The sequence below is a fragment of the Equus caballus genome, chromosome 30, assembly GCF_041296265.1.
Source record: "Equus caballus isolate H_3958 breed thoroughbred chromosome 30, TB-T2T, whole genome shotgun sequence".
Lineage (NCBI taxonomy): Eukaryota > Metazoa > Chordata > Mammalia > Perissodactyla > Equidae > Equus > Equus caballus.
The window spans coordinates 17,383,647-17,398,324 of record NC_091713.1 but is presented as its reverse complement, the minus strand read 5'-3'; the positions used below and the strand labels follow the sequence as shown (position 1 = coordinate 17,398,324).

The following is a 14,678-nucleotide window of genomic DNA, read 5'->3' as shown; positions in this document are numbered from 1 at the left end:
GCTAAACTCAACATCAACCACCATATTCTGTCTGGGCTTCATCACAACTAAGGAGAATTAAAGAGATCAGGGAAAAAAAGACCCAAGAGGAAAGGTGCCTGAGGGAGAGGATTTAAGCCAAACCTAGTGCCACTGAAGGACCTGTTATTTTCTAAAGAGATTAAACTAAAAGATAAAAGTGTTTACAATAAACACATATGAAAAATGGTGAGTGTGTTCAAAATAGAAGAGGTTATGACAGTAGCCCAAAGGCTGTCTTCTTGAAATCTGTTAGAGATCGGCATTTGCTTAGGAAAGGTAGAATGTGATTCTGCCCAAAGGTGAGACTTTCAAGGTTTCTTCTAGGATGACTCTGTGATTTTACGACCTAATGATTGCTCCTATTACCAAAAGTACTCATGACAGTGATACTATTTACTAAACAGGTACTTGCCACACACCGTGGTAGATACTTTTGTGACAATCCTGCCCATTAGGCATTATTATCTTCATTTTACAGATGACGAAATGATGATTAGCAAGATGAAGTAATATATGCCCAAGGTTAATGTGGTATAATAAAGATTACATTTGGCTGACTTGAAAGGCAAGGGAAACAAAAGCAAAAATAAACAAATGTGACTACATCAAGCTGAATAGCTTCTGCACAAGGAGGGAACCATCACCAAAACAAAAAGGCAACCTACTGAATGAGAGAAGATACGTGCAGATCGTATGTCTGATACGGAGTTAATACCCAAAATATATAAAAAACTCATACAACTCAACAACAACAACAAAACAGCCCGATTAAAAAACGGGCAGAGGATCTGAATAGACATTTTTCCAAAGAAGACAAACAGATGGTCAACAAGCCCATGAAAATACGTTCAACATCACTAATCACCAGGGAAATGCAAACCAAAACCACAATGAGATATCACCTCACCTGTTAGAACAGCTGTTATCAAAAAGACAACAAGTAACAAGTGTTGGCAAGGATGTGGAGAAAAGGGAACCCTTATACACTGTTGCTAGAATTGTAAACTGGTGCAGCCTCTAGGGAAAATAGGCTGGAAATTCCTCAAAAAATTAATAATGGAGGCCGGCCCCACGGGCCAGTGGTTGGGTTCGCGCGCTCTGGTTCAGTGGCCCAGGGTTTCACTGGTTCGGATCCTGGACACAGTCATGGCATCACTCATCAAGCCATACTGAGGCGGCATCCCACATGCCACAACTAGAAGGACCCACAACTAAATATATACAACTAAGTACCAGGGGGCTTTGGAGAGAAAAAGGAAAAATAAAATCTTTAAAAATAAATAAATAAAAAATGGACCTTGAGGGTGAAACAAGTCAAAAAGAGAAAGACAGACAAATTCCATACGATTTCACTCATATGTGGAATTTAAACAAAACAAAAACAAATTCATAGATACAGAGATCATGGTTACCAGAGGGGAAGGGTTCGGGGGGGGTGGGTGAAGGGAGTCAGGTGTATGGTGATGGATGGTAACTAGACTTTTGGGGGGTGATCACCTTGCAGTGTATACAGATGTCAAATTATAATGTTGTACACCTGAAACACACAAAAGTAAAAAGAATACGTTTGGTCTTTGCCCCTGGTTCCTGATATAGGGCTTCAAAAATCCGTGGAATTTTCTGAGTTGCAGGAATGTCTTTGTTACACTACTGAGATGACCCACGGTTGGCCCCAAGCTATCTTCAGGATGAGGCTGGTTACCAGAAAGACCAACCACGTGATTAGAGGGTTGGAACGCGGAGCCAGACCTCTGGGGAGGGGAGGTGGGCTGGAGACTGAGTTTATGACATGGCTAATGGCTCAATCAATCATGGCTACATAATGAAACTCCAAGAAAAACTCTAAGCTCCAGGGAGCTTCCTGGTTGATGAACACAATGAAGGGCCAAGAGGGTGATGCGCCCTGACTCCATGGGGAGAGGGCATGGAAGCTCCGCACCCACTCCCTGACCCAGCCCTATGTGTATCCTTTTAACTGTAGTTTTCAATATAGTGCTTTCCTGCATTCTATTAGTTATTCTGGTGAATACTGAATCTGAGGGAGTCATGGGAATCCCCAAATTTGTAGCAAGCTGGTCAGAAGTGCAGGTGACCTGGAGACACCACGTGTGGCTGGTATCTGAAGCGGGGGCAGTCTTGTAGAGGACTGATCCTTCACTTGCAAGATCTGACACTAACTCCAGGTGGTTAGTGCCAGAACTGAATTACCATCTCCTCAGCTGATGTTAGACCGGTTGGGGTGGAAACAGAACAGTTACTAAGATATGAAGTGCTACAGCCAGGACTCAAAGTATAAACCATTAACAACTTTCAGTTTTTCATTTTAAAATGAAATGGTATATAATTCATGAACGTTTTAGTTTCCATAGTAACTTACGACAAATGAAAAACGACATCAGCTTGACAACTGCGAAATCCACTTAAAGCAATCAAAGGACCCTACCATTGCTGGCAGACATAGTTCACATAAATGTTGACGCAGGAGCAGCTATGCTAGAGTGGCTCATATGGATGGCAAAGCATTAAACAACATGAAGAGAATTTAGGATCCCAAGTAAACGCCATCTTCAGCGCTTTTGAAGTTTTCAGCCTTTTTCTGAATCCCTCACAGAGTGCCGAAGCTTGTAAACAATTTTAAATAACAGTTAAGCGCAGGTATAGGGAAATGCTTCCAGTATAAATCCTTAAAAACTTATCTTCAACCTCCAGACACAGTGAAAACAGTCTGGTTCTTGTTTCCTATAATCTTGAGAGAAATCATAGGACCTAAATTCTGATATTACTTTTGTGGTCAAAAGTGTACAAGGCAAGTGTTCTCTGCCAACAAGACGACTTCCTGAGCACCAACACAGAACAACATCTCATGGAATCCAGGCAGCAACACTAAGTTTTTTATTATCGCTCACATAAAAGCTTTCTAAGGTTTTATTTCAACTTATGAACCACAAAGGGATTACCCAAACTTAATCTTCCTTTACTAGGATGTATATAAATTATATTACTTTTAAATGCTGAAAGTTTTTAAGACTCATGTGATTCATACTCTTCTTTCTTACCTGGCCTGTTAGTGGCTGCCATAATAAAAACCTGCTGACGTGTTTCTAGACCATCCATCTCTGTAAGCAGCTGATTTACCACCCGGACACTTGCCCCCGTCTAAAAAGAAATTAATACAGCACCATCAGCTCCCAATAAAAAGAAAAACACATCACTGATTTTCTTTTCCATACAAAATAATACATTTGCGAACTTGAATGAAAGCTCTTGTCAAAAGGGATAACGATGATCATTTTCTGAGGAGTCACTATATCCAGGCACGGCGTGCTTCCCCAGGAATCCTGTTATGACCCACAGTTTAGAAGAGGAAACTGAAGCTTAGAGAGGTTAAGTGATTTGTCCAAGGCCTCACAGCAAGATAGGGTAGACATGACACTCAATCTCAGGCCCAGCGGATTCCTAACTCTTATACCTCCGAGTTATTCAAAGATCTAACAGACACAATAAATTCCCCTTTGGGTGAATCTAGACTCGACTTTTAAATGTCAGATCAGACACCCCAGGACATCAGACGTTCCAGATCTTTCAACTTGGATGCCTCTTCTCTTTTCCTTGAAGCATATAGTATGAAGTATAGCTACCCCAGGGCAACACCCAAGAGAAAGGTTCAGGGAGGTTGGGGAATAGAGAGAGAAATTACTTGGAGACAGAAATTTTTAAAATGCATAATGGAGGAAATGAGAAAAGTGGTGCTATGTTTCTTTTTGTCATTAACTGCCATTCTTCAACATAAATTTTATGTGGTAATGAGTTTAACTGCTGATTTCTCCAGAAAAAAATTTGGTGCACCTTATTATCATTTCCTGGAGACATAACAGTAATAGAAGATTAAGAGAATTATAATCCAGACTCAACAAAATAAAGAAGTATTGGGTAAAAAAAAAACCCCAAACATTGTCCTACCTAAGCAAGACAAAAACCTCAGAATCAGTATAGGAAAAGGTTGATAGATTTTATTACAATTCTAACACTGCATATAATTAAAAAAAATTAAAGACGGGGATAAGATTGGGAAAAATAGTAGCCTAACATATAACTAGACAATGGACTAATTTCCATCACACATAAAAAGCTCCTATAAATCAATTTAAAAAAAAGAAAAAACACTTTAATAGCAAAAGGGTCAAAGCATATGATCAGGCAATTCATAGAAGATGAAACACAAATTCACTGAAAACCATCAACTTCACTGACAATCAGGGACATGAATACTAAAATTTAATATCATGTTTTGCCAATAAAATTGAGAAAAATAAAAATATGGGGATTATCTATTGTTGACAAGGGTGCAGGACATGGTTATTTACACACTGTTGGTGTGAGTACCTGGTAGTTTTTGTGAAGGATGATTTAGTATTATCTTTCAAAATACAACAGGTGTACATCTATCCTGAAATTATACTTCTAAAACCCTCACATGCTCCCCACATTTGCACAAAAAAACGGGATAAGAATGTTTACTACAGTTCTGTTTGTAGGAGAAACAGCTGGAAATGATGTAAATGTGTAAAACCGGGGAATTATCACACAAATTCTTCTGTAGCCAGACTGTGGAATATTTACGCAATAGTTAAAAAAATAAAGTTAAGGACGTGGGAAAATCATCAAGACAAAATGACAACATTTATGTAACCAAAAAGCCTAGGCCATATATGTTTTTAAGCCTATGGAAAATGTTCTAAAATGACCAACAGTAAACACTGAACAGTTAGCAGCAGGAACCTCCAAGAAGAGTAATAAGGAGAATAGGAAGAAAGACTTCCACTCTCTTCATACTTGTATTTATTTGAATTTTTCAGAAGTATGTGTTCACGTTTAACTTGTATAATGAGAAACAGAATACATTCTAATTGAAAATATTTCCAGAATGCCCTTCAGTGCGCACACCATCAGAATACAGAAATGTGTGGTAGCAGATATCCAAGCGAGAGAACCTGGAAGTTAGAAACGCAGTTCTCAAGGCCGCACACTCCTCCGAGGGCCAGCAGTGGACGGGCCCTCCCTCGAAGAACCCTTCCCAACTTACATCACCAGCTGGTAAAGAGAGCTGCTGCCAGCCTGGGAAAGGGGCTGTCGACACACGAAGGGTCTATTCACGGCAAAAGAGAAGGGAATAAAAAGGAGTAACGCAGAGCATCCCACGCCCCAACAAGCTGGATACAAAGGGAGGGTTTCGCTCTGGAGCCCACACTGGATTCTGGAATATGACAGGGGAACCTGGGAAGGATCTTTGCCCTGGCCACGACATCACTATCAGAGACAAGACTGTAACAGGGACCTTCTTGATGACTACTGGAAGAGGAAACAATTGCTACAATGTGAATCACACTTCTATTAGTCAGGATTTGTTTTTGTAACTTTTGCATGTTTCTGGAGATTTCAAGTGAAATGAGGCATTTAATAAATGTCTTACAACCTGAAAGCACACACTCAGAATAAATATTTCAAAATAAATCACAAAGGAAACATAATCACTTCTTAGTCATCTTGTAATAAATGTACTTATTAAATAATAGTCTTTGCTGTCTGCTTCAAAAAGGTTATACATTCTTTATAGCATTACGTGTCGCTATGCTTCCAACTCTTACATAACAGCACTCCTGATAACAACTTTCTGGGCAGTGGCTGTACTCAAATTTCCAAGAACTGTGCACAGTGTAGCAATGCAAGTGGTATTCAATGCAGACCAATTATGTATCTTCCCCAGGTGGTAATGGTGCTGAGTCTTAAAGTAGATTACCTGAGCCTATTTTGAGTGCATTATGTCTTAAATTACATTTTCTCCTGTCTCAAGAACCCGTTCAACTGAAGAGAAGCATAAGATTACAAGGTAGGCTATTCAAAACTATCATTTCCATTCTTAACTCCTCATTTGCGTGAATCAGATATGTGCAACCAAAATAATACACAGAAGAAAAAACAGGTACAGAGGCTAACAAAAATACAACAGTCATCCCCAAGCCCTTATTTCAAATTACTAGGTTTCTTCACTTAAAGAGTCTCAGTGTTTGCAAGGAATGACTTCATAAGAACCACCTGAACTTTATACAACTTCATAAGAACTTACAAAAGGTTTACGGTGCTTAAAAAAATCCCTAAATCACTAACCTATGACACTTACCTCTCGGTCTGATCTTCGGGGGCATAAGGCGTCCACTTCATCAAAGAAGATCACACAGGGCGCTGAGTTCTTGGCTCGCTGAAACACCTGTCGCACCGCACGCTCACTCTCACCAACGTACTAAACATACACAGAAAGGAAACAAAACGCAGAGACAGCGCAGCTTTGGGTGCGGGCCAAATTATAGCAAAACTAGTTTTAAATGACATTTATATGTCAGAGTCCAAAAAGTATTAGGTTGAACCATATACAACTGCTGATACTTAACCATTTTTGACCTACGAAAACAGCCCACTGTATGTGGTTCAACTTAAAAAAATTGGTTACTATTTAAGTTTATAAATTTCCTCATTTATGACATGAAGACTTAAATGGAATGTAAGGTCTTCTCTAGGTCAAACTCTATTGTATTTTAGAATTGATTTCCTGAGCTTTATGCATATAAAATACCCAGCAGTTATTCTCATTAATTCAACAGTAATTTTAAATGCAAACAAGACAATTTACTATTCTACTGTCATTTCTACACATGTCATCTTGCTAAAGGAAGAGCTATTTTGTCATATATCACCAGAAGAGGCAAACTGAGCCAGCCAGGGCTCTAATAGGTTTCATAATGGCATACTGTACATCAAAATCGAAATCAAAACATAAAACATTAAGACCAGTCAAGAAATACAGCAACTCACAAGCAGCTATAACATTTAGAGCTATTTAATCTAAGAAGTTATATGTAAAAATACAGTTTCACTTTTACCTGGGCCCAAGAGAAACTGTTCCTGTAAAATTTCAAACTAGTTAACTATGAAAAGCAGGTTTTTCGTAATAAAACTGCTAAATAAGACAGAATCTGAAAGCATCTTAAGAGTGCCGATTAGATCATAAGATACCTCTTATGTTACTTTATGACTACATGGCCAGAATAAAGTAATTAAGGCATAGAATACATCACAGATGACAGTGACAGCAGCATTTTTATTTCTCATTTGGAGAGAACCTTCTTTCCCTCACACCTGTCCTGTACTTCAGCTCATTCTGCTTTCCTTACTGGAAACTGCTTTTCAAACCTCCCTCCAAACAGCTGTCCTTGCATTCTAATAGATCCCCAATCACCTTTCTTCCCAGCACTCTCTCTTATTTGCTCTTACAAGCGCTTTCTACTATTATAATGTTTGAGGTGCTGTCACTATATTATACCATAAAGTCTCTGGAAAGCCTAAGTCATGAGAGTTTCAAATTTTTCTTTGCTCATAACATCCTGCATAGTGTACAGATATATAGTAGACCGATCTAGTTTCCTGAAAAATCTAATTCAGCAAAAATTATATTTGGGATGCTGAACCAAAATACTCAGTGGATATTTTGGAAGAAAAGATCTCAGTGGGTTGGGAGAGAGAAAGTTTCAAACAGGGAGGGAAGAAAACGATCACTCTAGCTGGCAAAGGGACTTTGGATATAGCAAACCAAAATGACTACATGAAAGGAAATTTGATGTAGGAGGAGGTAAACCTCAAGTGTCAAAAGGCTAGATTAAAATCAATTCATCTTAACCAAGTCAACAATGATTGAAAATAAGCAAACAAGAAAATCCAACTATCTTGGCCTTTAAGAAATATTTCAAATAAGGATCCTATACTTCTTTCTAATTCCTCACTCACTACGCAGTTTTCAACCATTATGATCTGGGTTTTGCAAGGAATAACTGAAAGCACTCTCCTTGAAGTCACTAATGACCTTCTGATCACGAAATCCAAAGTCCCAGTTTCAGTTTCTTTTATGCTGTTTGGTTACGTTGACAGGGCTGACAAAATTATCTTCCCCTGGTCTTCAGGCTTAGAAAGTCCTGGGCACCCTCCACCTTTGGACCAGTCTCCTTTGCCAGCGTTTCCTTCCTTGCTCTTTAATTGCTGGAGTCTTCCAAGGCTGCGTCAGAGGCTCACTTAATACACTCACCCAGGCAGGCCTGTCCCTTCCCGAGCTCTGGGCTGCCGTTTAGATGTTTAGATGACACTGACTCTCAAATCTCTTCCGAGCGCCAGACTCACATTTCTTACTGTCTGCTCCGTATCTCCCAACGGCTAAAACGTGCTGGAGCAAACTCATGTTCTAACCTCAAGATGTCTACCTTCCCTGTCAGATTACCTAATCTCTCAGGGTCATTCTCTTCCCACATCTACCCCTAGAAGACAAATCAGACCAGAATGAGACAACATTTCATACTCATCAGATTGGCAAAAACCTAACAATGGGAACTCTCCCTCACTGCTGGTGAAAGCATAATGCCATGACAACCACTTAGGGAAAAAGTTGGCAATACTTAATATTTTTGAAAGTACACATATTATGTAAGACACAGCAATGCTACTTCTGAGGGTATACCCTTGGGGGAAAATATCTCACAAATATGCATAAAGATATATTTGTGTATATATATGTTCAACCTAAACATCTATCAAGAAAAAATCTGATTTTTAAAAGTGTGGTTATATTCATTCAATGGAATACGACACAGAAAATTAATGAGCTAGAGGTAAACATATCAACAAAGATAAATATTATAAACATAATGCTGAAAAAATAACAATAAAACCAAGTTACCAAAAAACATTTAGGGCCAGCCCTGGTGGCTTAGTGGTTAAGTTTGGCGTGCTCTGCTTCAGCAACCTGGCTTCAGTATCCGGGAACGGACCTACACCATTTGTCAGTGGGCATGCTGTGGCAGTGGCCCACATACAAAATAGGGGAAGACTGGCAACAGATGTTAGCTCAGGGCAAATCTTCCTCAGGAAAAAAAAAAATCATGTATCATCTATATAAAGTAGGGTTTTTTGGTTATGTTTCATTGTATATAAAAAGAGTTCCAAACATATAACAAAAGTAGACATAATAGTATACTGAACCCCAAATACACCCATCACCCAGCCTCAATTATCATTGACTCAATTCATGACCCACCTTTGCTTCATCTTTACCCCATCCACTTCTCTTTCTCTTTGTTATTTTGAAGGAAAGCCCAGACATTATATTTTATTTGTAAATATTTCACTACCTCTAAAAGACAATGACTTTAACACAACTACAATATTATCACACTTAAAAGTTATTTTCTTAATATCAAATATCCACTAAGTGTTCAAATTTCCAACTGTCTCATAAACATTTTTGAAATAAGCAAAATACTACTATATGTTGTTTAGGGATAAACACATAGATAGTAAATATAGAAAGAAGTACACAGAATTAATAAACACCACATTCAGGATTACGGCAAACTCTATGTGAGAGAGAATGGGGACTCTGGTTAGGGAAGGGTGCAGGGGCTTCAGGTACATTAGTTTTGGGTTTTTTTAAAAGCTGGGTGAGACATATACTCATTCATTATATTACTTTGTATAACTTATATGCTTGAGATATTTCATAATAAAATTTTTAAAAATATTACATTCTTAAAAAAAATGTTAGACTCTTGCTTTAACGCCTCTGTTAGCTCTCTGATATTCTGAAGGTAACATCCAGTTCTAGCCTCGTATGAAGGCCCTTCACTGTCTGGCTGTAGCTTTCTTTTCCAGCCTCATCCCTCACCAGTCCCCACCCTTTCAAGGCTCATTTCTAATTCCCCCTCCACTAAAGAACCAAAATTCAGTGCCAGAAAAAGTAAAGAGGTGCACAGAAAGCTCACAGGAAATACTTAAGTATAAATCCTTATTTTAGGAGGAAAGTAATATACAAAAAATGGGAGAGCAGATACATTTTAAAAGCTTTTTAAAACAAATGATACTGCTTTCATTTCTTCTCTTTCTATATTACAGAATGGCATTTTTACTTTCCATAGGGATGGACAGGAAATAAGAAATGCAAACTCTCTTACATTTGAGGTAGAAACTGCTTAAATGCAGAAAGAAGTTGCTATATAGTACTTTAGGGATTTCTTTGCCCCACAGTATTTTTATTTATTAATACTTAACTCAGGTGAGCTACACAACAACTGGACAAGGAAAGCAGATCAGGTGTCAGACAACCCACATTCAAACCCCAGCTCCACTAGCTCCCAGCTGCCAGACTCTGGCCAGGCTACACACCCCTCCAAACTGAAGTGTCCCCATCTGTGAACGAGAGGAAACCGTAACTCATATCTCGCAGGCTGGTGAAGAACAGTATGTGGAAACTGCTAGACAAACACATGGCAGAGATTAAACACTGTAAAATATTAACTATTTTGATTATTTCCATTTTGCAGGTGAGAAAACTGAGGTTCAGAGATTGAAAGACTTATTAAGGAAGCATTAACACACACCAAGTGGTCCAGCAGCCCAGAGGTCAACCTGTTCACTCCAACAGCAGTGATCTGACCAAAATCACCACCGCTGTTTCAAAGACCTAAGGACAGTGTGCCCTGTAATTTGAATGACCGTTACTTTTCCTAATCTAAAACAATGGTAAATGACACAACTTACCATATTTAGTAATTCAGGGCCCTTGACTGATATAAAATTTAGTCCAGACTCATTTGCAACAGCCTAGTAAGAGGAAACAAAAAGATACAAATAAGACAAAGATACAATGAAGTAATAGTAATAACAATAATTTGTGACAACACAAGGGCTTTTTGTGGTTTATACTCTATTTCCCCCTTTTATAGTTGCCTCTTTCTTATCAGGAGAAGAGACAAATGGGAAAAGGAGAAATGGACTGGAAAAAAAAAATCAAAGGAAGTAAACGTTAACCTAAAACTTTCTAAGAATACTCAGACTAGAAAGCAGATGCAAAGAGCACAAAACATTTGTGTAAATGTTCTGTTTACACAAACATGCTTATGCAGGTACATTTGTAGCCCTAGCCTGGAATTCTACTGAAATCATCTGTATCAAAAATGCTTTGCCCAGTGAAAGCAATCACTCATTCATAAACCAAAATTCAAAAACGTCAGTATCAGTCTTTACCAAAGGTTGGTATTTACGGATTATTTTTAATAAATAAAGATTAAACAGTATGGTTCAAAGCCAAAGAGAATAACATAGGAGAAACATGGTTACACGTGTAGAAGAATCCAAGAATTGTAATCTAAACAGAGATGAAACCTGAATAAAAATCACTAAGGGGGACCAGCCCTGTGGCCGAGTGGTTAAGTTCACGTGTTCGGTTTCAGTGGCCCAGGGTTTCGCTGGTTTGGATCCCAGGCACAGACATGGCACCGCTCATCAGGCCATGTTGAGGCAGTGTCCCACACAGCACACCCAGAGGGATCTGCAACTAGAATATACAACTATGTACTGCGGGGGCTTTGGGGAGAAGAAGAAGAAGAAAAAAAAGAAGATTGGCAATGATGTTAGCTCAGGCGCCAATCTAAAAAAAAATCACCCAGAACTTCAAAATGATCAGGGAATAGAGTTTTTTCCTATTCTAATTAGAATCTGATCTCTGACCTCCAGAACTATATTCAACGTAACTCCTCAGCATCTCCATTTCGATCTTACAGGTATTTTAAACCTATCACTTCCAATGCAGGACTCCTGATTCTCTCCCAACTCCTTGCAAACCCCACACCCCAAACTCCGACAGTTGCTAGGGTAAAACCCTGGTGTCTCCCTTGGTCCCTTGTCCTGTCGCGTCATCCAGTCCATCTGCAAGTCCCATCAGCTCTAATGCTAAAATACACGTGAGTCTGCCACTCTCTACTTCTCCACTATACCGCCACCCTCACCCAGAGCACCACCATCTCCTGGCTGCACATGCAAAAAACCAAACCAAACCCAAACCAAAAAACCCTAAGTGGTCTCCTCCTTTCGCTCTCTTTCCTCCAACCCATTCTCCACGCAGCAGGCAGAGCACTCTTTTAATAACATCAATCGGATTATATCTTTTTACTAGGTTTCTCATTTATCTTCGAGGACAATCTGAAATATTTACTATGGCTCACAGGCCGGTATTTTGGGACAAGACAGCTTCTCCTTAGTCCAGCCACAGGCTCTGTCTCTGGTTCTCAAACTCACCAAGCCCTTTCCCACTTCAGGGAATTCTGCATCTGCTGTTCCCTCTGTCTGGAAGATTCTCCTCCTGCCTCTTTGTGTGCTGGCTGGTCCTTCAGGACTCTGTTAATATCACCATCCCTTGAACACCACAGCTAAAACAGCCGCCTCCTGATCAGTCTATCACAATGGTCTGCTTATTTCCATCGTAACGTAGCTGGATCTGCAATTTTATTGTTTTACGTGTCTACTGCCTGCGTCTTCCAAGAGACAGTAAATTCCATCAGAGCAGGCATCTTGTTCACTAGTTTACCCCTAGCACCTTAGACAACTTCTGGCAAAGAAAAAGTAGCTTGGTAAATACTTGTTGGACAAATGAATACACGCATGCTCTGCCATGGAAACACTGCTCAAAATGTGGATCATCCACATTCTCTCAATCTGTCCTTCCTGCCGCCAATTTCATAACTTTCCTACCTCTCACTAAAGGAGAGTCAGGATACACATCTAACAAAATATGAGCTATCCACATTAGGTTTCAACATCCATATGCCAGATAACTAAAATTTATCCCATTAAAACCCCTGAGAGTTTCTGAAATTGTCGGAAGTCTTGTCTTCTAAATGAAATACGATGATCATAATTTAATTTTTTCTTGGATATCACCAATATCACCATGAATCTTGTACTCAGTATTAAGAGCTGTTTGCTTCCATACTACATAGTTCCAGAACACTAAACAATTTTTACTATACTTTTCAGTTTCCTTATTAGTCATCAGTTTTCAGTGTGATGACTCCAGCCATTACATGCTCTCACTTTATGCTCTTTACATACTACGTGCCAGTGTTTAGAAAAACTGTATTACTTTATTGCTATCACGAGTAAACAAAACAACCAAGATCAGCCAAAATCTTAATTTTAATCCAATTCTACGTTGCCAGGTTCTGATTGATATGTAGTTCCATGACTTTCCCTCAGTAACACTTTGCTTCTACTATTCAAGGACATTTTCTATTATTTCTGGCTTCTTGGGCCTGTAGTCACATACCTCGGAGAATCTGATGAAAGTGATGAACTTTCTCCTTGGAAAAAATACATATACAGTCACATGCCACATAATGATGTTCCGTCAACAACTCACCGCATATACGACCAGTGGTCCCATAAGATCAGTACCGTACAGCCTAGGTGTGTAGTAGGCTGTACCTTCTAGGTTCGTGCAAGTACATTCTAAGATGTTCGCACGACAAAATTGCCTAACGACACATTTCTCAGAACATATAAGTACATTCTACGATGTTCGCACGACAAAATTGCCTAACGACACATTTCTCAGAACATATAAGTACATTCTACGATGTTCGCACGACAAAATTGCCTAACGACACATTTCTCAGAACATATCCCTGTTTGTAAGTGACACGCAACTGTACACATAATATACTGCCTGGGCTCGTGGATCCAGTGAGCTGGGAAGCCATCCATGGAGTCCCAGGCAAGACCCCTGCGCCAACTGTCAGACACCAGAAATCTGACTGAACAGAGAGGTACCAAATTGTTCGCAATTTGCAATGGGGAGAGAAGAGGAAAAATTTTATCTATGATGTTTTAACATTATCTACGGATTTCAAATTATCCAAGCTATCTCCTCTCTGCTGTGACCAGGACTAATCAAAGGCAGATGAACTAATTAAAAAACAAACGTTATGAGACACTCAGGTGAGGGAAGTGCATCCACCTGGTGAATCCAGACGCTAGCAGGCAGGACCTTCTTTCTGAGTATGTTTTTCTAAAACTGCTAGGAAAAAACGTAGACCCATGACTGTGGTGTTTTCCTCTCCCTCCTGTGTTCCCAAATTCCTTTACAGCATACCTTGTAGGAGTACTGGAAGCACTAAGTAAGGAAATTTAGTAATATATGTAAAAATGAGTTTTACAAAATTTGTCTATATATTATATATACACATATATGTATGTATATGCACATGAACGAATGACACTGGATATTTTATATTTACCAAGGAGTCACACACTATTTGGCTGCTGTGGTACTTATTAAAAATACCATTAGGTTTAATTTCTTATTTACAAGTAAATCAAATATTTTTAAAAGCTTGTAAGCATTAAGTAAATCATGCATGGACTATTATACAGACATTAAAAATGATGGTTAATTCAACTTATCAAAAGGGAAGATAGTTCTAATAAGCAGAACTCCAAAGGGGGGAAAATCATAAAAAGACTGGGAAATTTGCCCACTTAAATATGTAAAAAACACAAAAAAGTGTGCCAAAAATATGATCAGTAAAGTTAAAATGGCTAAAATAAACTGATAAACATATTTACAAATAAAACATCTTTTTTTTTTTTTTAAGATTGGCACCTGAGCTAACAAGTGTTGCCAATCTTCTCTCTTTTTCTTCTTCTTCTTCTCCCCAAAGCCCCACAGTACATAGTTGTATATTCTAGTTGTGAGTGCCTCTGGTTGTTCTAGGTGGGACGCTGCCTCA

General features: G+C 38.9%; 1 protein-coding gene across 3 annotated transcripts in view; it reads right to left on the bottom strand.

Moving 5' to 3' along the window:
- Positions 1-14,678, bottom strand: part of NVL (nuclear VCP like) — a 90,600-nt gene that overhangs the window by 41,173 nt on the left and 34,749 nt on the right. For all 3 annotated transcript variants that reach the window (XM_005607990.4, XM_014738027.3, XM_023632795.2), the window contains 3 exons: positions 10,654-10,716; positions 6,200-6,319; positions 3,078-3,177 (listed from right to left, as the gene is read on the bottom strand). In XM_005607990.4, the coding sequence (XP_005608047.2) occupies positions 3,078-3,177; positions 6,200-6,319; positions 10,654-10,716 (283 nt within the window). The remainder of the gene's footprint in view (positions 1-3,077; positions 3,178-6,199; positions 6,320-10,653; positions 10,717-14,678) is intronic.